General features: G+C 40.4%; 1 protein-coding gene across 2 annotated transcripts in view; it reads left to right on the plus strand.

The window, feature by feature from the left end:
• The first annotated feature begins 68 nt into the window (after positions 1-68).
• PHF11 (PHD finger protein 11) overlaps positions 69-27,632 on the plus strand; it is a 30,651-nt gene continuing 3,087 nt past the window's right edge. For both annotated transcript variants that reach the window (XM_086712292.1, XM_086712301.1), the window contains exons 1-9: positions 69-420; positions 8,510-8,631; positions 13,262-13,369; positions 19,255-19,388; positions 22,692-22,735; positions 22,931-22,990; positions 25,137-25,192; positions 25,873-25,936; positions 26,784-26,924. In XM_086712292.1, the coding sequence (XP_086568418.1) occupies positions 207-420; positions 8,510-8,631; positions 13,262-13,369; positions 19,255-19,388; positions 22,692-22,735; positions 22,931-22,990; positions 25,137-25,192; positions 25,873-25,936; positions 26,784-26,924 (943 nt within the window). In that variant the 5' untranslated portion in view covers positions 69-206. The remainder of the gene's footprint in view (positions 421-8,509; positions 8,632-13,261; positions 13,370-19,254; positions 19,389-22,691; positions 22,736-22,930; positions 22,991-25,136; positions 25,193-25,872; positions 25,937-26,783; positions 26,925-27,632) is intronic.

Genomic DNA, 27,632 nt, shown 5'->3' on the forward strand with positions numbered 1-27,632 from the left:
CTATTTAGGCCAGACTTGGTGTTACACAATTTTTAAAGAAACAGAAGAGCAGTCACTTCTCCAGCTGATCTCGGGTTTTGGTCATCTTTCCTCCCAATCTGAAGAGGAAAAGTCAGGGCAGGGTGGGGAACGCCTGCAAGTTTAAAAACAAAACAAAGCAAGTTCAGATTCAGACCAGATCTGATAAGATGCGAGCTCCTATTTGAATGAGAACTACGTCTGCAAACTCTACGCGTCTCTTGCTCAGAACTTCCCCCTATGCAGGGGAAATGGATCATCACAGCTTTTACGAAAACGAAACTCTGCAACTGCCTGTGAACTTCCGGAAGTGCAGGCAAGGAGCACAGGAGGGTGCAGCCATGGAGCAAGCGTTGTCTTCCTCGGCCAAGGACGCGCTGGACCAGCTCCCCCACCCCACTGGTGAGTAATGTGCGCGCGCGAACACGCGGGGATGGAGTTGTGGATAGGAGGGGGGTGATGCAGTGTCCCACAATCACAGGGCGGAGCCCAGGATCTGCTCACTGTTGCGGCCGCTTGGGGGCCCCCCGGATCCACATCCTAGCCCCTCAGGCAGCGCTGGCAGACTTGCCGAACTTGCCGGGCTTGTCTACGTTCACCTCCAACAGACCTTCGGTCAGTTCCGCAGGGACTGTGAGCCCAGACCTCAGCCCCAGAGCTTCACTTAGGAGAGTTGTGTCCCGCTTTCTTCTCCCACTAGTGATGGACAGCCCAATGCTACTGTCCTACTCTACTGGGAATGGAGGCATCAGAGGAAACCGACATAAATTCTGGTGGGCTTACTCTCCACGCAAAGCTCCACCCACCTGTAAAACAGTGTTGTCAGAGAAGTGGAGAAGTAGGCAGGAGTGGACCCCTTCCTGAAGAGAAGTGGCTAGCTGGGTCTCAGGAAGCGGTTGGGAAGGTTCTTGCAGAGAATGTGACTCTTTGGAACCGTCTCCTCCTTTTCATTCAGTAGTTCAGATCCTCAGCAACCCTCTCTGTGAATAAGGCAATAGTCTGAGTCTGCGCCTTCCCTTCACTTAAACAGATGTAGAGCTCCTACCACCTGCCAGGCTCAGGGCTGGATGTGGGGAATACAGAGATGAGTTAAACTGACCCCAGCTTAGAGAATCCAATAGGCAACTTGAAGATGACCTGGTAAGTAAGCACCACAGAGGCCCAAATGAGGGGTTCCTAACTCAACTTGGTGTTCAGGGAAAGCTTTATGGAGGTGAGGATGCCCTTAGTTTTAAATGGCAAGAGGCAACCAGAGGTAGAAAGTTTGAAAGGGTGTTCCATACAAAGGTGATGACAGGAAGAGGCACCAGCCTCAAAACGTCACATGGCAACCCTAAACCAAGTGGTTGAATATTTTCATATGGAATTTCCTATGGAATGTTACTAGAGATGAGATTCCATCCTGACATTTTCCCCAAACTCCAGACTTGTATAACCAACTTCATCAATGCTTAGAATGATTTCAAACTGAATATCCCAAAGAGAATTTTTGTTTCTCTGCGTATATCCACGTATTCCAAACCTGTTCAACCACCAGCATTCCATTCATCCGGTTTCTCAGACCAAAACTGTTAGCACTGCCCTCAATGCCTCTCTTTCTTCCTCACCTCCCATGTAATGCATTAGACCAGTCAGTTCTGTTTTCAGAATAGATCTTGGGCCTGACCGCTTCACACCTTCGCTACCATCCAAGCCCAATCCACCATCATCCCCTGCCTGGACTATTGATCTGGCCCCTACTCCAACTTCTCATACAGACAAGACTGCACAACAGCCAAAAATGATCTTTAAGAAATAAAAGCGAATGTGATTCTCCTACACAGAGCCCTTCAACAGTCTCTCATTACCTTCCAAACAATCTCTTACCGTGGCCTACAGTGTAACCCATGTCCTGATCTGATCCCATACCTGCTCATCTTGATGACTTTGCTACCCCTTACTGCCTTGTGGGTCCTCCAAGCCCCCAGATCTGTCCCTGCCTCAGGGTCTTTCTGTTTGCATCACATTTCTCACTTCCCCACCATATTCAAATCTCAAGTGTGTCCCTCCATAGCTTTGCCTGCCCATGCTATTTAAGAGAACACCCCACCTCCCTCATGACTCTCTACTTCCTTTCCCTGCTCTGTTTTTTTCATAACACTTATCACTAGCAGGAAAAAAAATAGTTGTCTGTCTCTACTACTAGAATAAAGTTCCATGAGAGTTGAAACTCTCATCTCATTGTCTGTTTTATTTGTAGTGCCTAATAGGTTCTTATTAAGAATTTGTTGAAGGAATGAGTGGGCTTGTATGTACCACTGAGCTTGGCTTCTATTCTGTTGCTGATGGGGAATGTCTTTCTCAGGAGGGAAACCAGCCCAGTTTGAACTAAAGTCTTCTGTTCTGAATTCTGTATATCTGAGAGTTGGGCAGATAGGTCCTCTGGGACTGTCAGCTGTGCGTAGGGAAATGGAGTCACATAATACAAATGTGCCTGCCAAGGGTCATCCCTGTGTATGATTGTGAGATAGATATCTTAAAGAAGTCCACTGAACATCCTACACCTTGACTGTCTGCCACCCCTTTCCCACAACATGCCCATTCTTATTCCAGTTTATACTTTTTTTTTTTTTTTTTTTTTTTTTTTTGAGAAAGAGAGAGGGCACAAGCAAGCAAGGGGCAGAGAGTGAGGGAGAAAGAGAATCCCATGAGGGGCAGAGGGAGAGAGAGAGAGAATCCCACACCAGCTCTGTACTGTCAGTGTGGGGCCTGAAACAGGGCTCAAGCTAACCTGATGTGGGGCTCGAACTCACAAACCATGAGATCGTGACCTAAGCCAAAGTTGGATGCTTAACTGACTGAGCCCCCTAGGCATCCCCCTGTTTATACACTCTAAAGCTGTCCCCAGTAATGCTTTCTGGCTCTCCCAAATACATTTATGTTTCCAAGTCCATTACCAAGCCTCTAGGTAATGTCCACTCCTCTTCTGTTTTGGTCTTTATCCATTACAGGTGTGCAGTCATGGGACTCAGTGATAAAGTTGACTTCTCCCACATATCTTGTGTATAATGGAGGAACTTAAAAAGCTGCAATAATAGATAAGTTGATCAAAGAAGAAAAGAGGAATAAGTTTCCAAGCCAGCACCATACATCGGTTGCCAGTCCAGAACATAAGTCATAACAAAAGGGCATTGTAAATGGAATTGTAAGATTAGGGACTCTCATTCCATCATCCACTCATTTAGTGGTGAAACGTGTTTCTTGGCTATCCAGTCTGGCTACCCCAGATTCTGTCCTCTGGTTGGATTTCCCTTGTCCAATGGGCTTTAAGACCATATCTGGGAAAAGGAACATTTGGAAGACACCCCTGACATCCCTGCAGAAGCTGTGGCATTAGTAATCCCTTTCCAGATGGAGATGGGCCTAGAGACAGAGATTCATTCTGTTGGTTTCAGTTAGTCAGAGTTCATATGTTCCTGGCTTGTCATTTTTCTGCAGCTTCATTCTGTAGAACCTTTCTTGACTACCAGTTTAATTTTTGGGGAATTGTTGTCAGATCAGTCTCTGTGAGTCCTTAGGCCTGCTAGACACAATAGAAGGACCATGGGGAGCCCTGCTGATCCTCATTGTTCTTAGTGTCAGCTGCTGATGGAGACCAATGGACTTTTCCCTAAAATGCCCCTGCTCCCATAATACACCTATCCCTCACTGTCTGAACCTATACAGTTCCTGAATTCAGAAGGTGAGGACTAACAGTTATCCAAATGTATTTATTTGGTCCATGAGTTTTGGATAATGCATAGCAAGCATTCAGATAGTGAGAGATGCCTGTCTATGTAAGAGCCTCTAGTGTGATTTCCCCTCAACTCCAGAGTTACATGCATCCTCCAGTCTGGAAGAATGAACAAGTTAGAAAAGCCAAATTCTTATAAGAAACTGTGAGGAGGATGTGTTTTACCAAGAAAAGGCCATTAGGGGGAGCCTGTGTGTCCCACTTTGGGGGTTGTAGTGACAAAACTCCAGGTCAGAAGGCAATGGTGTAGCTACCACCACCATATTCCCAGGTGCCAAAATCCTAGAAGCCTGCAGACTTGGGAATGCAACTCAGATGGACAGTCCCCAGAGGAAACACAGGGGGCCATGCTTAGGTATCCAAAGCCTGACAGCTCAGCCCTGCACAGTGCACCTGTCCAAAAGTCCAGCTTTGCACAAGGAAAGGGTAATGCTGTGTGAAAATGCCTAGCTCTTATGCAACAAGGAGCATTGCATGCCTATCAAATGTTATCATACTATTTTATTAGGGATTTTTATTCCAGATTTTGTCACTAATAATTTGATGCTTTTTTTTTTTTTTTAGCCTGTGCTTTATAAATTTAATATCCAGTTTGTGTGTTCTTTTAAAAAGAATATAGTATTTAACAAAGTATATTTGGGACCTGAGGTGAATAAAATATTGGGTTTTTTTTCCTCATTTTCCATCCAGGATGGTATATTATGTTGTCAAATATTAAAATGTATTCTAAAACATTGAAAATTATAAAGTGTGGTATTGGCAGAGAAAGTGACAGATCAATGGAACAAAATAGAAGTATGTGAACAAACCCAAACATATGTAATCATTAAATGTAGGAAAAGGAGATTTAAATCACTGGCTAAACCACTATGAAAATAAGTTGGCGCCCCATCTCATACTTTATAATACAATAAATTTCACATTAATATTTTCATATAAAAATAAAATTTTAGAAGAAAATAGAGCTATGGAGGTGTTTTCTAAGTCATATCTCCTTTTTATCAAATAAAACGTTTAAACATTCTGTATGTCCATTTTATAAACAAAAAAGACCACACATATGACTAACAAGAATGCATAACAGGCTCATAAATCAATAAGAACATAGTGAATAACCCAACAGAAAATGGCCTGAGGACATCAGTGCCAGAGAAGAAATGCACATATTGCCTTATGATATGTTAAATTCATAATTATAGATTATATTCTTCTCTCTATGCTTTGTATCCTTTCTTTAGACATAGTCATCTACTCTTTTGTCCTAGTTGTATCTTTATAGTATGGTTTTCGATGGGATAGCCAGATACCCTTGTATTTTCTTTTCAAGGTTTCCTTCACCATCCATGCCCTTTTATTCTTCCAAATAAACTTTTTTTTCCCCAAGTTCTTTAACCTTCTTGGAATTTAAGTTGAAATGACATTAAACCTACAACTTGAGAAAGAATTGACAGGATTATAATGTCCCGTCTTCCTACTCTGGAGCACAGTATTTCTCTCCATGTATTGAGATCAAGCTTAAAACTTTTTCCCCCCATAATGTGAATTATTTTAGACCAAGAAAAGCATACACATTGTCTCTCCATTTGGCAACTTTGTAATACCCTTCCCCCCCCCATGTTGTGTTTTTATTTTTGTATTGAAATTCAGTTGATTAAAACAACGCTTTCATCATGTCATTCCCCTGCTTAAAAATCCTTCCTGGCAGTCTTCTACATCTGTTTCTCAAATTCTTTTCCAGCTTCCTCTGCACAGACTCCCTCCCCCTTCAGGATCCTGGTTTTCTGGCCCCTGGTCAAACCTCTTGACCTTTTCCCACATCGCTACATAGTCTCCAGTGTCCCTCCCACCGCCTCCCCCCTTTCTGTCTGTCTCCAGGTTGTACCAGCTCAAGGCCCATGTCCTTGACAACACCCCATCCCACAGGGGAGCACTGTACTCCCCTCGATCCATAGCATGTATTGTATTTTCCACTCAGCAATCATATTCCTTTGTGGCATTTATCCTGTTATTTTATTTTCCTTATTAGCATTTGATCTTATTTTGTTAGCTTCTTTCAAGCAACAGTTCTGTCTCCTGTTTCTTTGTGTCCTCTGCTGTGCAGTTCTCCACAGTAGCCACTCACTACACATGGCTATGAGCACTTAAAATGTGGCTTATTTAGTTAAGACACACTCAGCACAAAGTACACCAACCTTCAAAACTCAGTACTAAAGAATGAATTAATTATGTCAATTAAAGTTTGAAAGGATAATATTTTGCATACATTTAGTTGAATAGAGCCTGTTATTAATTAACCCATTATTTAATGGGTAAAATTAATTTCACCCATTTCTTGATGCTTTTTTTTACAATGCTCCTAGAAATTTTTTAGCTGTAGGTCACATTTGCGGCTCACATTATGTTTCTGTTAGCACCCATCTAGAGTGCCCAGCAAAATGACTCTCCTACCAAAGGTGCTCCCAAATTGGTGGTGGTTTGAAATGAATGAAAATGAGGTTTTCTCTCAGTCATTTGAGGTTTTTCTCTCAGTCTCAACCCCTTTTTCTTGATTGGTGGGGAGCAGAGGGACTACATATTTTTATCTTCAGTAGTTAGGACCCAAATCCAGGAAACAGAAATTAAAGAAGAAACTCATCTGAGGGGCACCTGGGTGGCTCAGTCAGTTAAGCTTCTGACTCTTGAGTTCAGCTCAGGTTGTCATCTCATGGTTCATGGGATTGAGCCCTGCGTTGGGCTCCACATTGACAACGTTGAACCTGCTTGGGATTCTATCTCTCTCTCTGTCTGCCCCTTCCCCACTCACTTTCTGTGTTCGCTCTCTCTCTTTCTCTCTCTCTCTCAAAATAAATAAATAAACATGGGGGGGGGGGAGAAGATTGTGAGATAAATGCTGCTCCAAAGCACAGTCTTCTAAGGGCACCTGGGTGGCTTAGTCAGTTGAGCATCTGACTCTAGATTTGGCTGAGGTCATGATCTCATAGTTGTGAGATAGAGCTCTGCATTGGGTGTGGAGCCTGCTTGAGATTCTCTCTCATTCTGCCTCCCGCTTGCACTCTCTCAATCTAAAATAAAAATAAATAGATAAATAACCTTTTTTAAAAAAAGTGCTGTCCTATGATTTTGTGAAATGCAAGATCTAATTTCAGAGATTTTGTTTTGTTTTGAATAACAAAAACAACTTTTAGGAACAACTTATAGGAACCCCTTAAGTGGTTAACCTCATCTAAATTTATTTTGTTTTTAATTTTTTTAACATTTATTTATTATTGAGAGACAGAGACAGAGCATGAGCAGGAGGGGGGCAGAGGGAGAAGACACACAATCTGGAGCAAGCTCCAGGCTCTGAGCTGTCAGCACAGAGCCTGACGCAGGGCTTGAACCCACAAACCACAAGATCATGACCTGAGCTGAAGTTGGAGGCTTAACCGACTGAACCACCCAGGCGCCTCAACCTCATCTAAATTTAAAACTGTCATCATTAAATGGTAAAGTAAGTCCTTGTTTCAAAACTAAAAGTTGAAGATTAAAAACACAAATGTGTTCTAATACAGAAAACCAAATCAAAAAGAGGATGAGCATTGGAAAGGGCAAAAAAAAAATTGTTAAATGGATGCTTGTGGCCAAATGAATAGCAAACAAATGGGAAGGTTACCTCTCACTGACATGCCAGTGGGGTTTTGAGAACAGATGGCTTCTTTCTCTCTCTCTGTTTATTCTTCCCTTTTCTTCCTAGCTCTCCTTCTCTTAGTTCCTCTCCTTTCTTCCATTCCTTTCTTTAAAAAAAAAAAAAAATCAATTTTCTACCTTTATGTAGCTTTCTCTCCTAATTTATTATAATGCTAGATTTAAGTGCATTTAAATTATAGCACATTGCTCATTTACATCTTTAATTCACTCAAAATTTATTTTTGAGTATAGTCTGACACAGGATCTAAAATTTTTTTTTTGCAGGCAGTTGAGCAGAGCACTGTTTCTTGAATATATCATTGTGTTCTTGTTGATTTGTAATGATAATAGTAATAATTATTGAGAGCTTAGTATTGGCAAGGTAGTGTTTTGAGAGCTTTGTATTTAAATTCCTAGTTGTGTTTCTTTCCTTTTTTTTTTTTTTTTTTAAGTTTGTTTGTTTATTTAAGTAATCTCTGCACCCAACCTGAGTTTCAAACTAACAACCCTGGGATCAAGAGTTGCATGGTCTTCTGACTGAGCCATCCAGGCACCCTCTGGTTGTTTCTTGAACAAAGTTTTCCACGTGTTTAGACATTTAAAAAAAATTTTTTTTTCAACGTTTTTTATTTATTTTTGGGACAGAGAGAAACAGAGCATGAACGGGGGAGGGGCAGAGAGAGAGGGAGACACAGCATCGGAAACAGGCTCCAGGCTCTGAGCCATCAGCCCAGAGCCCGACGCGGGGCTCGAACTCACGGACCGCGAGATCGTGACCTGGCTGAAGCCGGACGCTTAACTGACTGCGCCACCCAGGCGCCCCTAGACATTTTAAATGAACATTAACTATTGTCCCTCCATTCATTAAGCCATTAAAAAAAAATACAAAATAACTTGCTTTTCCACTTGGGTCCCGATTTTTTTTCTCTCTCTAGTAGTTGAGGACCTCTCATAAAAACAAGTGCCCTGTCTTCTACTTTTAAGACTGGTGGAGGAGTTATGGAGACCAAGAAATTCTACCTTTCCATTTCTCATCAAGGATGTTACTTATAGGTGTCTTTCAGGTTGCAGAAAAGATGGAAAAAAGGACATGTGCACTCTGCCCCAAAGACTCCGAGTATAGTGTCCTATACATTGCAAAAAAAGAGACTATAGCTGCTCATGAAAATTGTTTGGTAAGTTACTTGAAAACACATGAGTCCTTTTAGGGAAGGACGTACCAATATAGATAATGTACTTTGGAGACAAAGAATGATGAGTTGGCCATGGTTTGGGCTTTTAAGTGGGGATTTGGGGAGCAAATTTCCTAACTTTTTAAACTGTTTCAGATCTTACCACCTTATGATTACATTTTAGCTGTATTTGTAACTGATTGAACACAATTATGATAAGCTTCTTTGAAGATATTTTAATGAGATATTTCAAATATAATAGATACCCATAGACATTTCACCCAGATTTGAAAAATCATACTGTATTTGCTTTAGCTTGGATTTTTTTTTTTTTTTTTTAAGAAATAAAACATAGTTAAGGACTCTCTAATTCTCTCTCTTCCCCTCCCACCATCCCTCTTGAGATATAATTGCCATCACAGATTTGGTTTTCACCATGTATATTTAAGTGCTTATAACAAGATATGATGAGGTTTTACATGTTCTTGGACTTTGTAGAATTTCAGCCAGCTTCTGTGAACTATTGAGATTTATCCATGTGAGAAATTTCACTCTTAAGTCTTTAATTTTAAATGTTAGAGAATTCTTTTGTGACTGCCACTATTAAACTATTCTCATGTGAATGAGCATTTAGGTTTTTCCCCTTTTTTTCATATAACTAACCAGCTGTCATCAACATCCTTGTATAATAAGTCCCCTAAATCACGGGAGAATTTCTCTGGTGTAGGGCACAGAGCAAAAACCAGAAATGGTGGACACAGAGGGTGCATTTTGCACCTCACTACATGCACCAAATTGCTTTCCGAAAGGATGACACCAAATTCATTTCTTGTCTTCCTTGCCATACATGATATTATGAAATTTTAATTTTTTCCCTCTCTGATGGGTGTGAAATGGTCTCTTGTTTTCATTTGCAGTTTCTAGATTTGGCTATGCTTATGCACAGATCTTTTTGTCACTTCTGTGACTTGTGTTCCTGGACCACATTTTGTCTTTGGGATATTGATTTTGTTTAAGTGTATTTTTATATGTATATAAATAGATGCTAATGAATTATTATATATGTTAGCTTTTAATTTATGGTGTTTCCTTTCAGAGCCTTATAATGTATCCTTGTTAAATATATCATTGTTTTCCTTTATAATTTGTAGGAGTTCTTCACTAAGAAATTCTTTTCTTTACTAAGATTCCCCCCCCCAATTTTAAATTTTGTCTTTTTTCATTTAGTTTCTTAATCCAACTGGAATTTATTTGGACTACTGTGTAAAGTAGGGATCTCCTCTTTTGTCATATGATTAACCCCTTTTCCCAGCATTATTTGACTAATCTGTTCTTTTGTCATTGATTTTAGTGATAATAATGATAACTCTTATCATTCAGTGTTCACCAGGTGTAAGGTAATATTCTGGAAGCTTAACCTGTATTAAACTATTAATCCTTACAACAACCCCAAGACGTAGGTATCATTATTATGCCCAAACTAAAGATGAGACATCTGAGGCACAGAGAGTTTAAGTCACTTGCCCAAGGTCATGCAGCTGTAAGTGACTGAGCCAGGATTCTTACCTGGGCCGTCTACTTCTAGAACTCCCACTTTTATCCAGTGTGCTAACGATATAATATATGTGCACATATCTGTTTCTGGCTCTTTAGTCTGTTCCATTGGTCACTTTGCCTATCCCTCAGCTGGTACAACATTGTCTTAATTACTATAATTTTATGATAAGCCATGGCTCTTTTTTAGTGCTTTGAATTTTGGGGTCAGTTTATGAGTTTCACACAAATTCCTTTTGGAATTTTAACTGGAATTCCATTGAATTTGGGAAAAATTATATGAGTGTTTCTATCCATCAACAGAGTATCTCCAACTATTCGGTCATTTTTTATGAATTTCAGAAATATTCAAACATTTTTTTTTTTTTTTTATGTAGAGGTCTAGAACTTTGGATTAATCTTTTTCCTGGCTTTGGTTTTGTTGTTGTTTGTTTTTTGTTTCATTACCTTTTCCTAACGCTTTTTTTTGTTAAATTGAAGTATAAAAAAAATTGTAGTTGACACACAGTGTTACGTGTTTCAGGTGTAAACATACTGAGTAATTCTACTACTCTACATTATGTTGTGCTCACCACAACTGTAGCTACCGTCTGTTACAATACCATTACCTACATATATTTCCTAATCTGTGCCTTTCATCCCTGGGATTTACTCATTCCATGACTGGAAGACTAGACCTCCCATTCCTCGTCACCCATTTTGCCTGTGCCCTCTCCACCTTCCTCTCTGGCAGCCACCAGTTTATTCTCTCTTTATGGGTCTTTTTCTGATTTTTTGTTTGTTCATTTGTTATTTAGTTTCCACATATCATTGAAATCATATAGTACTTGTCTGTCTCTGTCTGATATTTCACTTAGCATAATGCTCTCCAGGTCCATCATGTTGTTGAAAATGGCAAAATCTCATTCTTTTTTATGGCTAAGTAATATTCCATTACACACACACACACACACACACACACACACACACACACCACCTTCTTTATACATTCATCTGCTTATGGTTGCTTCCATGTATTGGCTCTTATAAATAATGCTGCAGTAAACATGGGGTGAGTATATCTTTTTGAATCAGTGTTTTCATTGTCTTTGGATAAATACCCAGTAGTTGTATTACTGGATCATATGGTATTTCTGTTTTCAGTTGTTTCAGGAACCTTCATACTGTTTTCCATAGTAGCTCTGCAATTTAGATTCCCCACAGTGCATGTGCATTCCTTTGTTCCTACATTCTTGCCATCACTTGTTATTTCTTGTCTTTTTGATACTAGCCATTCTGATAGGTATGAAGTGATATCTCATTGTGGTTTTGATTTATTTTTCCCTGATTCATCATCAGATTATTTGTTTTTTTGGTGTTGAGTTATATGAATTCTTTATCTGTTTGGGATATTAATCCTTTATCAGATATGTCATTTGCAAATATCTTCTCCCATTCAGTAGGTTGCCTTTTCATTTTGTTGACAGTTTCCTGTGCTGTGCGAAAGCATTTTATTTTGGAGTAGTCCCAATAGTTTATTTTTGCTTTTGTTTCCCTTGCCTAAGAAGACATATCTAGAAAGAAGACATATCATGTTACTATGGCTGATGTCTAAGAGATTACTCCCTATGTTTTCTTCTAGAAGTTTTATCGTTTCAAGTCTCACATTTAGGTCTTTAATCCATTTTGAGTTCATTTTTGCATATGGTATAAGAAAGTGGTCCAGCTTTATCCTTCTCCATGTAGCTGCCACGTTTTCCCAACACCATTTATTGAAGAGACTGTCTTTTCCCCATTGTATATTCTTATCTCCTTTGTTGAAGATTAGTTGGCCATATAATCATGGGTTTATTTCTGTGGTCTCCTGGTTTATTTCTGTTCCATTGATCTGTATGTCTGTTTTTGTGCTGGTACCATACTGTCTGATTATTATATGTGTCTTTAAGTCTGAGATTGTGCTACCTCCTTCTTCTTTCTCAAGACTGCTTTGGCTATTGGGGTCTTTTGTGGTTCCATACAAATGTTAGTATTATTTGTTGTAGTTCTGTGAAGAATGCTATTGGTATTTTGATAGGGATGGCATCGAATCTATAGATTGCTTTGTGATTGCATTGTGTAATGTTGATCTTCAAGTGAGAGGTAGGTTAGATTCTTTTGGTTTCAGGTAACACACAGAAACTTGAGCCAACCTAAACATAAAAGTTGCCTTTCAAATTTTTTTTTAAAGTTTAAATCCAAGTTAGTTAACATATAATGTAATAATGATTTCAGGAATAGAATTTAGTGATTCAACATTTATATATAACACCCAGTGCTCATCACAAGTGTCCTCCTTAATGCCCATCACCCATATAGCCCCTGCCCTACCCAACACCCCTCCAGCAATCCTCAGTTTGTTCTCTGTACTCAAGAGTCTTTTATGTTTGTCTCCTCTCTGTTTTTATCTTATTTTTGCTTCCCTTCCCCTATATTTATCTGTTTTGTTTCTTAAATTCCACATATAAGTGAAATCATATGATATTTGTCTTTCTCTGACTTACTTTGCGGCATAATATACACGCTAGTTCCATCCATGTTGTTGCAAATGTCAAGATATCATTCTTTTTTGATTGCCCAGTAATATTCCATATAAAAGTGACTCTTTAATCAGACTTCAGGGGCATTTCATGGCTCCTGAAGGCAGACACACAAGCATGTCTAAGAAACAGTAGCTAGAAAGCCATCAGGAACCCATGATGTCCTCTCTAGCCCTCATTTTTGTTTTCCTCTTTGCAGACTGGCTTACTCTCTATCATGTGGCTTAGAGTCTATTCCACTCTCTCAGGGTAGGGAATCCAGTTGGCCCAGCTTCAGGTCAGGGCCCTAACCAGGTCCATTTAAACATTGGGGTCAGGGTTATGCAGTATAAAACATGCCTGGGGATCCTTCCAAAGAAAAGCAGGGTGGCTTGTGATCTGCTTATACACCCCAAAAGATGGTCACTGTTATACCCCCAATCCATCTTCCACCCCCAGTGAGTACTTTCGATACCATTTTATGACTTGTGGCTCTCAACGGTACTTTCAGCATATTCTGAATTTTTTCTTTTCCCAATCTGCAGCTGTATTCTTCAGCACTTGTGGAATGTGAGGATCATGATCCAACTAATGATGACAGAAGTTTTGATGTGGAGTCAGTAAAGAAAGAAATCCATAGAGGAAGGAGGTTGGTAAGTACAAATGACTTTATTACTCAGACAAAACGAACAGATATTAAAGGGGATGTTTCCAAAAGAAAGTCTACTTGATTGGTAAACCAGGGATAGAGATACATCTTGTAGAGCTGAAAGATGTAGGGTCTTTAGAGTGGGAGAGAGCCAAAGCATAAGAGACTCCTAAAAACTGAGAACAAACTGAGGGTTGATAGGGGGTGGGAGGGAGGAGAGGGTGGGTGATGGGTATTGAAGAGGGCATCTTTTGGGATGAGCACTGGGTGTTGTATGGAAACCAATTTGACAATAAATTTCGTATATTAAAAAAAAAAGATGTAGGGTCTGTATTAGAAACTTAGACTTTACTGAACATTTAATATTTTAAAATAAACTACAACATGCTTCATCAGCAAAGTATATAGGAGTTAGAATGCTTTGGGCTGTAAGTAGAAGGAACCCAACTGAAACTGGCTTTAAAAAAAGGATGCTTGTTTTCTCACTTAGCCAGAGGGAATGCTGGCTTCAAAGTTGGTTTATTTAGTGGCTTAACGGTGTCGTCAAGACCCCATCATCCTTTCTGTCATCGTGTCCACATCAGTTGGTCCTCTTGTGGTCATAGGGTAGGCCATAGGCAACAACCGAAGGGTCAGGCTTTCTTGTTCCCATCTGGTGAAAGAAAAAGTTCATCCCCAAGTATGGAGTAAGACCCTTCTGAAAATTTAATTAAGCCACACCCATCCTCCTGCACCAGTTGCTGGAGGTGACCATAACTAGGATCTATCCCCTTGGATCTGAGGTCAGCTCCCCCTGGGAAGGTAGAGTGAGGAGTAGTTACCCTCCTGGTTCTGTTACAGCAGACTTCCTCTATGGAAAGCCCTTCACGGCTTAGCAAGCAGTACAGCAGGTGTGAGCACCTAATGCCCACCACTACAGTAAGGTTTGTGATCTGGAACAAACATTTATGTAGTCCTTGCAAGGCCGACACATATATGAAGGCAGTTTCTGCACAGCCTGATGTGCTTTGAGAAGGATCAGCACAGGTCACTCAAGCAAGCAAGAACCTTAGCACAGGTGAGCACCAGGAAGCCCTCCTGGCTGGGGAGGAGTGAGGGTAAGGAAGATGGGGAAGGAGGATGGCATGTTTATAAAACTATAAGTACATGACTGTGTGTGGCATCCTCTCTCCTGACTTTATGGGATTCTGTAAGATACACCAGAATGCAGGAAACCATCTCTTGTCATAGATAATGAGTTGACCCTGGCTTCTCACTTTGACAACTAAAGCTGCAATAAACATCTTTGTACACATATCCTGTGTACTTGTTTGAGCGTTGCTGTAGAGCACATTCCTAGAAGTGAAATGGCTGAGTCAAAGAGAATTCTCTCTGATAATCTTGAAACGTGCTAACAAACCGTCCCCCAGAAAGGCTGTACCATTTTATGCTTCTGTGGATGAAACAGCACTTTTCCCAGCCCTTGACAAAATGAGCATCACGAATCTGCTTAATTTTTGCACCTGACAGGAAGTGGTACCTTGCGTTTCCCCTCACTGGTGAGGTTGAACTTTAGTTCTCCTCAGGCACCTCCCACCCGCCCCACCCCCACCCAGGCCCAGCAGTTCTTCCCAGTCCCACAGTCCAGCACTGCCAGCACTCTCCTGCGAACACTCTGGACTCCCTCTCCTCATCACCCTCACACACCATTTCCTTACCCACCATCAAAACCCCCACCCCTGGTGAAATGCATCTGTCTGTTGTCTGCTTGTGCTGAAGAGACTGGCACTTGAGCACTTGAACAACCGGACAAAAACCTACAAATGTGTTGACTGATCTTAGATTCACGGCCACAAATCTCAAAAGGAATCTCAACACTTCACCCTCCACCCTCTACATTTATTGTTTCATTTCCTCTCTTTTTAGAACCTCTCCCCACCCCAACTGCCCATCCCAAAGTTGATGACTATACCTCATTTTTCTTTTTGATAGACCTTTTTGCTTTTAGAGCAGTTTTAGGTTCACAGAACACTTGAGGGAAAAGTACAAAGACTTCCCATAAACCTCCCACTGCTCCACACACACACACACACACACACAGCCTCCTTTTTATCAACATCCCCCACCAAAGTGGTGCATTGTTACAACCGATGAACCTACATTAGCACATCATCAAAACACCCAAAGTCCATAGTTTACATTAGAGTTCATCTTGGTGGTGTACATATTTTTGTCTGATTTTTACCTAGCAATGGAAGCCATTAGCTAGGAACTCCTGTCCAAACCACTGCCCATCCACCTCTGTCCCCAGACTCTGGGACCTCCCTCTTGTCAAAGCCAACACTCCACTTAGACTTTGGAGTCATCACCTGCCCCTCTGTAAGGACTAGCTCTTGCATTTCCCTTTACCCCATTCACATCAGTATCCCGGCTTGTACTAGCTTATTTCCTTCAGCATATGTATGTCTGATCAACTGATCATGTCATCTTAAACCCTCCTTTGTACACAAAAAAATCTGGCCAATTACAATGTCACTTTTCTGTCCTTAGCTGACCTTTGAGCAGTATTCATTACACAGTTGCCCATGCCCCTGCACCTTGAAGCCCTTTCTTCCTTTGACTTCCTGCACATGCTGTGCTGCTACTTCTCTTACCTTTCTGGCTGCTGCTGCCCAGGCACCATGGCTGTTTTGCCCTCTCTGCTCAACCTCTAAAGTGTGCAGTCCCCGAGGGTTTCCCGGGCTCCTTCCTCCATCTGAACGTCTTTCCTGTGTGACCTCCTCCAGTCCCCATGGCTTCAGAACCGTACTTATGCCAGGGCCTCTGTGCCTCTAGCCCTGACCACCAACCTGACATACCTATGTGAATATTTAATAGCATCTCATATTAAACCGGCCAAAGGACACAATTCCAGCCCCTCCAAACATACACTGCATCCACACCCTTTGGGTCCTCAGCTCAGTGAACAGCCCACCATTCATCCATCATCATCTTCTCATCAACCTCCCAGCCCAGTGTGGAGCCCGTCAGTGCCACCTGCAGACCCTGCATCCTCCCCTTCTTTCTGTCACTAACCTACCACAGTGAAGTCCCAGATCTCCCTAAACATCACTGATGCTTTTTCTGCACTGTCTCCTGTGCATCCCTGCCCTAGCCCATCCTCCACACAAGCCACAACAGTGTCTTTAAAATACTGATCACTTCATGTTCCTATTGCATGAAGACAAAACCCTAACTCCTTACTCTGGTTTGCATCCCATACATGACCCAACCCCTTGCTCACCCCTTGGATCTTTGACTCTCAAATCTCTGCTCCGGCAACATTAGCCCATCCCTGTTGTCCTTCTGGTGAGCTTGCCAGTGGGTGGGAAGCACATTCTTGCACCAGAACATAAGGCCTTCTGCCTACAATAGCCTTCTCCTTGCTTTTTTGCCTGCTAGGACCTCTTACTATTATTCAAATCTGAACTTCTATATCACCTCCTCAGAGAGGCCTTTGCTGACCTCCAACCTGAATTAGGGACCCAGCAACTGTGTTGCTTCACCTTATTTTAATTTATACAAAGCATGTATCACTGTTTTTAGGTTTGCTTTATGTGATCATGGTCTCTCTCCACTAGAATGTTAACTTTACAAGGGCAGATATCTTATCCACTACTGTTTCCCTCTACCTTAGAACAGTGCTGGCCACATCCCATTTACTCAGCAGTCGTTATGTGAATGAAATTTTATTAACCATTTGTATTTCTTCTGTGATTTGCCCATTCCCATTTTTCTGTGGGTTTATCAGAGTCTTAGCCCTTTTTAAAAAATGTTTATTTTTGAGTGAGAGACAGTGAAAATGTGGGACATGCAGAGAGAGAGGGAGTCCAAGGATCTGAAGCCCGCTCCGTGCTGACAGCAGACAGACTGAGGTGGGGCTCAAACCCATGAACCATGAGATCATGATCTGAGCTGAAGTCAGACGCGTAACCACCTAAGCCATCCAGGTGCCCCCAGAGTCTCAACTCTTTATCAAATAAGCAGCAAAACATTTTTTTTCTTTTTTTTATTGGTATAGTGGACATACAATATTGGTTTTAGGTGTAGAACATAGTGATTTGACATTTATATACATTATGAAATGATCATAAGAAGCCTAATTACCATTGATCACCATATTCCAGTATTATTGACTATATTCTCTATGTTCTACATTATATCCCCTGATTTTTTTTAATAACTGGAAGTTTGTACCTCTTAATCTCCTTCACCTATTCACCCACCAGTTTTTTCTTTGTATTTATTAGTCTGTTTCTGTTTTCATACATTTTCTTTCATTTTTTTTCTAATGGTAGCTGTCACCATACAATAGAAGTTTAAATTTTTTATGTAGTCTGATCTGTCAGTCTTTTTCTCTGTAGCTTCTGAGTTTCCTTCCTTGCTGAGCCTTCTTGACCTTAATACCATACATTTTTTATTAATTTAAAATTTTTTTCTTATAGTTACAGCCTTAATCCATGTGTAATTTATTTGGTAATATATTGTGAGGTAAGGACGTAACTTTGTTTTTTTTCTACATATAATGCCAGATAGCCCTCCAAATTAAATGATCATCCTTTTGTGCTCTGATTTGGAATCCCACCTTTAGCATCATCTAACTTCTTACCCATATTTGAATTTTGTTCGTATGGTTGCTTGTGCTGACTTTGGGATGTGTGAGCTATCTCCTGTTTTGCAAGGTGGTTTCATTGTGCTTCCCTTTCATTCAGAACAGAGCGTGATAAGCTTTGGGCATGCCTTGGACTCCCCTAAACCAGTTAGACTTCCTTGGCCACAGACTGTCCTCCTAGCCATCTCTGCATCACCTTCATATATAAAATTCAAGATCAGTTGGCTAATATATAAAAGCAAGAGATCAAATAAATTGAACTTAGAAAAAAATTTACCACTCAGGGCTTTGTTTGGTTTTTTAATTTAAAATTTTCGGCCCTACTATATAGACTCCAGAGATGTTTCACTTACTTTATGTCACATTGTCCTCAGTAGAAACTCTGTAAGACAGGCAGTGTTATGCCCAGGGAAGGACCTGGGTCTAAGAGAGGGGAGACCGGTGGCTTACACAGTCCTTGGGGGCACTGCCAGGAGCCACCGTCGTCATAGGCCCCAGTGTCCTTAACAGGACCCCTTGCCCAGAACAGGACAAATTTCTTTTTAGAAATCTCTCTTAAGTCCTTGGGGGCACCTGGGTGGCTCAGTCAGTTAAGCATTCGACTCTTGATTTCAGGTCAGGTCATGATCTCACAGTTCATGAATTGGAGCCACGCATCAGGCTCTATACTGGTAGAGCCTACATGGGATTCTCTGTCTCCCCTCTTGCTGCCCCTCCCCCGCTCACTCTGTCTCTCCAAAATAAATGAGTAAACTTAAAAAAAATTTTTTTTGGGGGGGGAAATAAAAAGGGTTTTCTGCTTTTAGTCAAATTATTACAGGCCAGTACAAACCAAACACTTTACCTAGCAGAGGTTTTGCTGAAATTTCAAAATGAGCAGCCAGCTGTAAATACCTAACATTTGTGGATGAGGACATTAGGGCTGTTGACTTTAAGAATAAGATTTAGGGGCGCCTGGGTGGCGCAGTCGGTTGAGCGTCCGACTTCAGCCAGGTCACGATCTCGCGGTCCGTGAGTTCGAGCCCCGCGTCAGGCTCTGGGCTGATGGCTCAGAGCCTGGAGCCTGTTTCCGATTCTGTGTCTCCCTCTCTCTCTGCCCCTCCCCCGTTCATGCTCTGTCTCTCTCTGTCCCAAAAATAAAAAACGTTGAAAAAAAAAAATTAAAAAAAAAAATAAGATTTAATGACACCTTTAACTTTAAATTTTAAAAAAGATTATGAAAAACAGGTGCTTACTCAGTAAAATCTGTTCTTTTATAGACGTGCGCATTCTGTAACAAAAGAGGAGCCACCGTGGGATGTGATATAAAAGCCTGTCTCAAGAGTTACCACTTTTTCTGTGCCAAGAATGCCCACGCAGTTCTACAAACCGATAGATCTCGAGGAATTTATAAGTATTTAATCAATTTTAAAACTACATTTGGGGGAATGGAATAAGGAGTGGTTAGATTAAGACAAACAGATTTTCAAAGATAATGTCATGCAAATGGTTTCCAAGTAAGAATATGGTTTGGGGGATGCTCAGTTGGGAACCTGAACTCACGATACCTTCCCTAAATCTAATAGAAGGAAAATAAGCAGGGTCGGTTTTGATTTTATTCTTCCTACATCCTTTCCTTCCTGGTAAAAAGTGCTGGTTGCCATAGTGGCATGAGTGACCTAATGGGTGGCCACAGGACGTTGACTATTGTCCTCTTCTCCTAACAGGAGCCTTACTTGGCCACAAGTCCATGGTTTATCCATCTTGTCTGCTGAATGCTTTTTTCCCACCACTCTCACCGCCATCTTACATATAAACAGCTTTTAAAAATGATAAACTATGCAGCAAATACAGTAATCAGTCATTGAGTCCTTGAAGAAATTAATTCTATTTGAATTGTCTTTGGCTGTTAAATCTTGCTTCTCTTCTTTCAGTGATTCTTTAATGGTAATTTGGACCCAGTATGGCATGTTTCAAGTCCAATAGAATTGTATTTGTTTTATCAATGAAGAAACTTGATCTTCCTTCTGATGAAAGATGGCAGTTCAGTTATATAAGACAATTTAGTCAGATGGAATCGGTAAGCCAGATGTTAACTGACCTGATTCAATTGATTACCCTTTTTTGGTATGTAGATGCAGTCTAAAACATGACATATAAAGTTAAGAAAATATCTAGAAGAAGTTTTGACTTTTTTTCAAGTTATGGAATGGAATAAAAAAGAAAATGATGGCTTGAAGAGCCAGACAGACACTTCTCACTTCCTTAGGGCCTGTGCATACATTCTGATTGAATATTTTAAATTTCAGTGGAGTATATATTTTTATTCATAATATTCTGAATGAGAGCACTACGTTTTTAATATGATTTTTGTGAGCTCCTAAGTTATATTTTAAAATTGCATTTATAGGCTAGATTTTTTTCCTCTTTGGGCACATATCTCCAGTTTTATCATTTTGTATTATTTTATCTAATAATCACTTACTTTGTGCCATAAATACTTCCAAGTACTTTACAAATGCTCTTTTAATCTGCCTAACAGCCCAGTGAGGTAGATATTATTACCCCAGCTTTACAGACAAAGACACTGAGTCCCTGCGAGACTAATTTGTCCAGCTCACACAGCTGATGAGTATTCGAGCTGGGCTTTAGGGCTTCATAGGGCTTGCTCCTCACCACAGTACCCTCTTAAGGCTTAGGGGCCATATATTCTAAAACAATAGGGGCAAGCCTACCATTACAAGAAATTTGTTAAAGGCGTGCCTGGGTAGCTCAGTTAAGCCTCCAACTCTTGATTTTGGCTGAGGTCATGATATCACAGTTTGTGAGATCAAGGCCCAAGTTGGGCTTGGTGCTGACAGTATGGAGCCTGCTTGGGATTCTCTCTCTCTCCTTCCCTCTGCCCCCTACTCATGCTCTCTCAAAATAAACTTAAAAAAAAAAATTGACCATTTTAAATCTGATTTTGAGGAAGGTCCATAGGTATTTTATTGTTTGAGACTAGAAAGGAATATATAAATGTTTCTGTACCATCTTCTCTTTATATTTGATTTGTGAAACTCATGGGCTGCAATAGTTTCACTTTTTTTGTTTTTACCTTCCTAAAGAGTTCATTTAATTATGACTTCCATAATGACCTCAAACAACCACTAGACAGACTGTTATTAGCAGACCTATAAGACTGAACAAGAAGGAGTCAAGTTCCTGCTGCATTTTTTTTTTAATGTTTATTTTTGAGAGAGAGAGAGAGAGAGAGAGAGATGGAGCATGAGCTGGGGAGGGGCAGAGAGAGACAAAATCTGAAGCAGGCTCCAGGCTCCGAGCTGTCAGCACAGAGCCTGACTTGGGGTTCGAACTCAGGAGCTGAGATCCTGCCCTGAGCCAAAGTCAGACGCTTAACCGACTGCACCACCCAGGCACCCCACCCTTTTTTTATGTTCATTAATCAAGATCATGACCTCAGCCAAAATCAAGAGTCAGAGGCTCAACCAACTGAGCTACCCAGGCACCCCAAGTTCCTGCTATATCTTAAAGTTTGCAAAAATACTGATCTTGTATTAGTAGAACCAATGAATAGAGACTCACTAAAATCATTTTTGTCATCAAGTATCAGGTGAATTTCTATGGATTTTTTTAATTGAATTTAAACATTCAGTTGTTAGAGTGCCTGTCATACATAAGACATCTTGTTAGGTGTAGTAAGACTAGGAAGAGACACAGGACATGGACTAAGCCTCAGAAAACCTATCACCTTGCTGAAGGACCAGAAAGGCCAGATTAGAAGCATGTGGCACGATGGGAGCAGGAAGGGATTCACATGACACTGGCTTGGCCTTGAGTTGATAATTGTTGAAACTAGGTGAGGGGTGGGGGCCATGACGTTCATCATCTAACACTTTTATATATGTTTGAAATTCTTCATAATAAAAAAAGAAATGAAAGTGCTCAGATACTGGAATTCAAAGGGTGAGGAGATTAGCTTTGCTTGGGCAAATGGTGGATTTCCAGGAAGATTGCTTGGAAGAGGTGGAAACTGGTGTAAGACGAGAAGAATTCATATGTTCTCTTAGGCAACAGGGACCCTGCTTCCTGAGGGTCAGCACAATAAGGAAAGGAAGGGAGACGTAGCTGGAGGCTAAGGAGGAAGAAAGCCTGGGGAAAAAATGGGGCCTGAGCAGCTCCTCAAAACTCACTCCATTTCTTCTTCATAGTGTGCTATGCTGCTTTCTTCTCTTCCAGTGCATTGATCCATTCTAGATTCGTGCAGTTCAGCCCTAAGTTCTGGGGGAGAGATCTATTGAGTTAGAAAACTACTTTTCCCAAAATTAAAGCATGCAATTTTGTGCTTTTGTTGAAAATCAGTACTTTGTGTAGTCAGATGAAAATTTGTCTTAGACATGGGAGCTCCTGATATCTTTATACAGTAAAATCCCACTGACTACTATATATGAACTACTTATTATTCAAAATATTTCATACACGCTCCTTCAGAGAGCGTACTCGAGGGCTGAGAACGCAAAAGACATCTGACAGAGGTGCCGTCTGCACTTGATGAGCGTAACTTACACAGGTGTGGACAGTATTTTTCTGTAACAGATATTTAGGGTAAAGTCATCATGAAAAATAGGTTAGTTCCTTTTTAAATCATAGGAAAATTGGCATATTTTAAAAGCGTAAGTAAAAATATTAACAATTCTTTGAAATTGCCTGTTTTCAGAGTGTTCTGCCAACAACACGCTGCACTGAAAGACACTCATGATGGTACGTCTCTAAAATTTAGTACTGTGTGTTTAAAGAAAGGTATACATTTAGGTAAAACATGGAAGTCTGATTTACTAGCCTTACTGAATTAAAAAGTTTTTGAGTTAAATTTTTACCTGTTTATAAAATTGCCAGTCTCTCTGTGCAGTGTGCAATGTTAATGGACTAACTTTTCTTCTGTGCACCTACTTTCAGGAAAGTCTCTGTCTGGTATCTCCCCTACTCACTACAAGCAGAAGACCAACCAAGGATATGGTAAAAAGCTTTGACTTTTGTGACTGCTTCTCTTCTAAACGAGTATCAGAATTTTCAGTAGATAACATTGATAAATTGCTGCATGCTCCCTGAATTTTTCTCAAGATTCGTGGTTAGCATTTCAGTTCTAATTAAGGAAAAGTGGGCCCTGGCTAACTGAAGTAATGGGATGTACATTCATTCATGAATGGCCTCTGTGTACCCTGACCAGCAATGTCTTATCAGCACTAAATCTGGAATGCTCACTGTGGACCAGAGTCAGGACCTCTTTGGAAAGGCTTAGTTCCATGTTCTAGCAACTGCATTTTTTTTGGTAGTAAACAACACTCTAAACAATGTTGTTCATTTTTCAGTCATTACCCTTTTATCAGAAAGTACTATCAGGGGCGCCTGGGTGGCTCAGTTGGTTAAGTGACTCAGTGATTTTGGCTGAGGTCATGATCTTACAGTTAGTGAGACTGAGCCCCACGTTGGGCTCTGTACTGACAGCAAGGAACCTGCTTGGGATTCTCTCTCCCCCTCCCTTTCTGTCCCTTCCCTGTTCACACAGGTGTGCTTGTTCTCTCTCAAAATAATTATTTAAAAAAAAAATAAAATTATAGGTACTTGGGTGGCTCAGTTGGTTAAGCGTCCAACTTTGGCTCACGTCATGATCTCGCAGTTCGTGAGTTCGAGCCCCACGTCAGGCTCTGTGCTGACAGCTCAGAGCCTGGAGCCTGCTTCAGATTCTGTGTCTGCCTCTCTCTCTGCCCCTCCCTTGCTCATGCTCTGTCTCAGTCTCAAAAACAAAACATTAAAAAAAATTTTTTTTAAGAAATTACTATTAAAAATATAGCTGTTGACCAATGTTTATTTTTAAAAAAACATTTAAAGTTTATTTTGATAGAGAGTACAAGTGGGGGAGGGGCAGAGAGAATCCCAAGCAGGCTCCACACCAGTGTGAGGCTCAAACCCCCAAATCGTGAGATCATGTCCTGAGATGAAGTGGGAGGCTAACCAACTGAGCCACCCAGGTGCCCCAATCAGTGTTTATTGATAGGGAAAGGTAACAATGTATTAGTTTTATTTTTAAAGAAATTTAAAAAATCAATAGTTTTGAAAAGCAGATGAGAACACTGTTATGAATCCTCTCCCCAGAGGAAACTATCAGTTTCATTTGTATTCCTCTAAAAGTTTCATGTATATACAAAATATAGTAGTAACTATATTTTCTTTTCACCCACTGTATTTTAGAGATCCTTCCATGTCCATACAAATACACATACCTTGGTTTTAAAAGGCAGCATGTTATTCCAGTGTATCAGTTGCATAGCTGAATTACAACTGAACTAGTTTCTGCATAATAGACACTTAGGTTATTTCCATTTTATTTTGAGAGTGAGCTAGAGCACACATGCGGGCAGGGGAGAGGCAGAGAGAGAGAATCTTCAGCAGGCTCCATGCTCAGTGCCGAGCCTGATGCCAGGCTCAGTCCCACAACCCTGGTATCATGGCCTGAGCCAAAATCAAGAGTTGGACGCTCAACCGACTGGGTCATCCAAGCGCCCTTTTTTCCATAATTTTCTATCACATTAAATAATGTAGTTAACATTTTTTCCCATTCATCGTTGTGCCTTTATGAGCCGTACCATTTCGAAAACTTCATGTAGCTTGCTGGGTCCAAGAGTATAAACAATGAAGCTGTGGTAACAATGGGCTAATTACCTTCCAAAGAGGCTGTAATACCAGCAGTACACAATTATCCCAATCCCTCCAAACATTATATATTAAACACCTTCATCTTTGTCAGTCTGGTAGGAGAAATATTTTGCATGTCTTCACTTAGGAGTAAAGGTGAATGTATCCCCCTGTCTTTTCATCAATTATATTTGTTTTCCTGTGATCCAGTCTTTCTCTTTAATGAACTCTTCCTAGAGGGTCCCCCCCTTTGCCCATTTTTCTGCTTTTTATATTGATTTATATTTAGATTTTAAAAATTGGTACTTTATCATATGTGTTGCAAACATTTAGTCTAAGTCCACCATATCTTTCGACTTTGTAATAACTTTTAGCATACAGTTTTATATTTTATGTAGTCAAGCATCTATCTTTTCCTTTATGGATTCTGGATTTCCTACAGGATTCATATTTTCAACTGATTTTTCAGGACTGAAAAGAAAGAGAGGAAGAAAGAAACGCCTCTCAACAGGCGTTCCTGTACAGGTAATTTGACTTCATTTTATTATAGCTTTCAGTTTCTTTACACAAAGTCCTTATTTTAACAGTTCTAAAACAGTTCTAAACAGAAGTTCTACATACCAGGTGATATGGTACCAGAAGCGTAAGGTGAATGTAAAAGAAAAGTGGGCTGTGTCTTGGGTATCCTAGCACATGACCTGCAGGAGGTGACAGGTCCCATGGCTCCTGTAACACATGCCCTGGGACCTCATCAGTGAGAGTGTCTAAGTGCACCGTGCACTTATGGTCTTAATGTGGGCAAGGTGCAGCAAAGCATCCTTACCTAGCCAAGTATTTCTCAGTTGCACGATCCACACTTGACCTACCTTATAACTCATAATTTTCTGCATTACTATTATGTGTAAAGTGTATGAAGTAATTTGGGAACTTGAAAGTTTTTTATGTATCAGCTCATATGAGCTAAATGAATATGAGCTAGCAACCTTTCACCTCTTGCTGTTTATACAACAGGAGCTAGTCACAACTCGTGATGTTTTGTTATACAGAAATACATTTGATGTTTACATGTAAACTATCAATGAATATGGGGCATGATTTTCACCATGGGCATATTGATGAATTACATGCAACAAAACATTGGTTTTCATTTTACGCAACATTAAATGCCAACAGTAAGTGTAATCTTGATTCTTCTCTCCCTCTAGCCATCTGAAACAATGACATTCAATAGATTCATACAAGAAATGAAGGAAGAGAGCAGACACACAGGTTTGCTATAAATTTTGTAACAAATAGGACTTACAATACTTATAACAATGAAGACATTTATTTCAAAGTTGGTATCCCACATTATTCTTCTGTGGTAATTGTTAGAATAGGAACTTTTTTTGTAGCTGTCCACTCTATCATAAGGCCAGCAGATCAAAGAAATTTTAGGTAGGGATGGTCCATTGTTCTTAGTACAAAGAAAGGATATACTTCCTGATCTAGAAGCCAAGGTTACCTGAGCTCAGAATCCAGTGACATGCTGCCCCTTGCACTGTACCCTCCACTCCCCCCAGGAAGCTGAAGCCAGTAATTACAGGTTTCTGTCAAGGAAACAGACATTCCATCATGACACACAATTATTGTGACAGAAAAAAAAATGATGGGAGGCTATCAAAGATTTGAAACTAAATTTTAGAAAATCCTCTTGGGGCGCCTGGGTGGCGCAGTCGGTTAAGCGTCCGACTTCAGCCAGGTCACGATCTCGCGGTCCGTGAGTTCGAGCCCCGCGTCAGGCTCTGGGCTGATGGCTCAGAGCCTGGAGCCTGTTTCCGATTCTGTGTCTCCCTCTCTCTCTGCCCCAAAAATAAATAAATGTTGAAAAAAAAAAATTTAAAAAAAAAAAAAAAGAAAATCCTCTTGATTCACAGAATTAGTTGTAACATTGTTTCAGCTAGGGAAAAAAATGAGGCATGGTGAAAATTACAATTAAAAGACAAAGGTGCTGTATTTATTATCTTACTAATTGTGCTCCTCCATCACTAGGCAAGGTCTGCAGAAGTGACCACACAGGGATTGATGATAGCAGCCCTGAGACCATTTCCTTCTAAAATGTGTTTCTTATTTTTAGATGCAATTAGATCAAGTGTGAAAATTGATTTTCTTAAGAAATGTAAGAAAGTGGGGCTTCTTGATGATTTATTTGAAGAAATATTAGACAAACTTCATTTGATTCAAGAAAGACTCATGGATGAGACTGCTTCCGAATCAGGTATTGAAATAGCAACATTTCTACATGTAGAGGCTTCTCACAAACCTACCTGTAAAACAAAACAAAAAGTGCACCTTTTCTTTCTGTGTGGTTTCTTTTTCTTTGCCTTATCTCATTCTTTGATACAATTCAATGCTTCAGATCTCTAGAGATCCTGTTTATAATAAATCAGTAGGATGTGGGTAATTCAGAAACTTAATGCAGTCAAAAGCATCCTAATGCCCTAAAAGTTTCGATGTACTTTCCAGAAGTGTGTAGCTGAGAGTGACCCCCAACGGGATAGGTATGTTCAGAACCACACGCAGTCATACAGCCAACAACTTGTTGCCAACATCTGAAAATGGCGTTTAGTTTTGATTTGACTCAAATTCTATTCCTTACATCTCTGTTTATAATGTTAACTCAAAATTCACTGAAGGAAAAGTAAGGCTTTGATGTTTCATTTAGTTAAATGTGACCTTTTGTAAAAAAGCTGTCTGGGAAGCCAAAGTTCCATTTATATACAGTGTACATAAGCTCACGGTGTAGGTGCTAAGAAGGCAAAGTGGCAGTGTATAGCCACTTTGCCTTCTTAGCACCTACACCGTGAGCTTCTAAACTTCATGATAAATGGAGTTATCTTACAAGGAAAAGCTCGACAAGTCTAGACTCTAGGCAACAATGTAAAGTATATGATTATCTGAGAGGGATTTTTTTTTTTTAATTTTT

This window comes from Puma concolor, chromosome A1, assembly GCF_028749965.1.
Source record: "Puma concolor isolate L17-30 chromosome A1, mPumCon1.1.hap2, whole genome shotgun sequence".
NCBI classification, from domain to species: domain Eukaryota; kingdom Metazoa; phylum Chordata; class Mammalia; order Carnivora; family Felidae; genus Puma; species Puma concolor.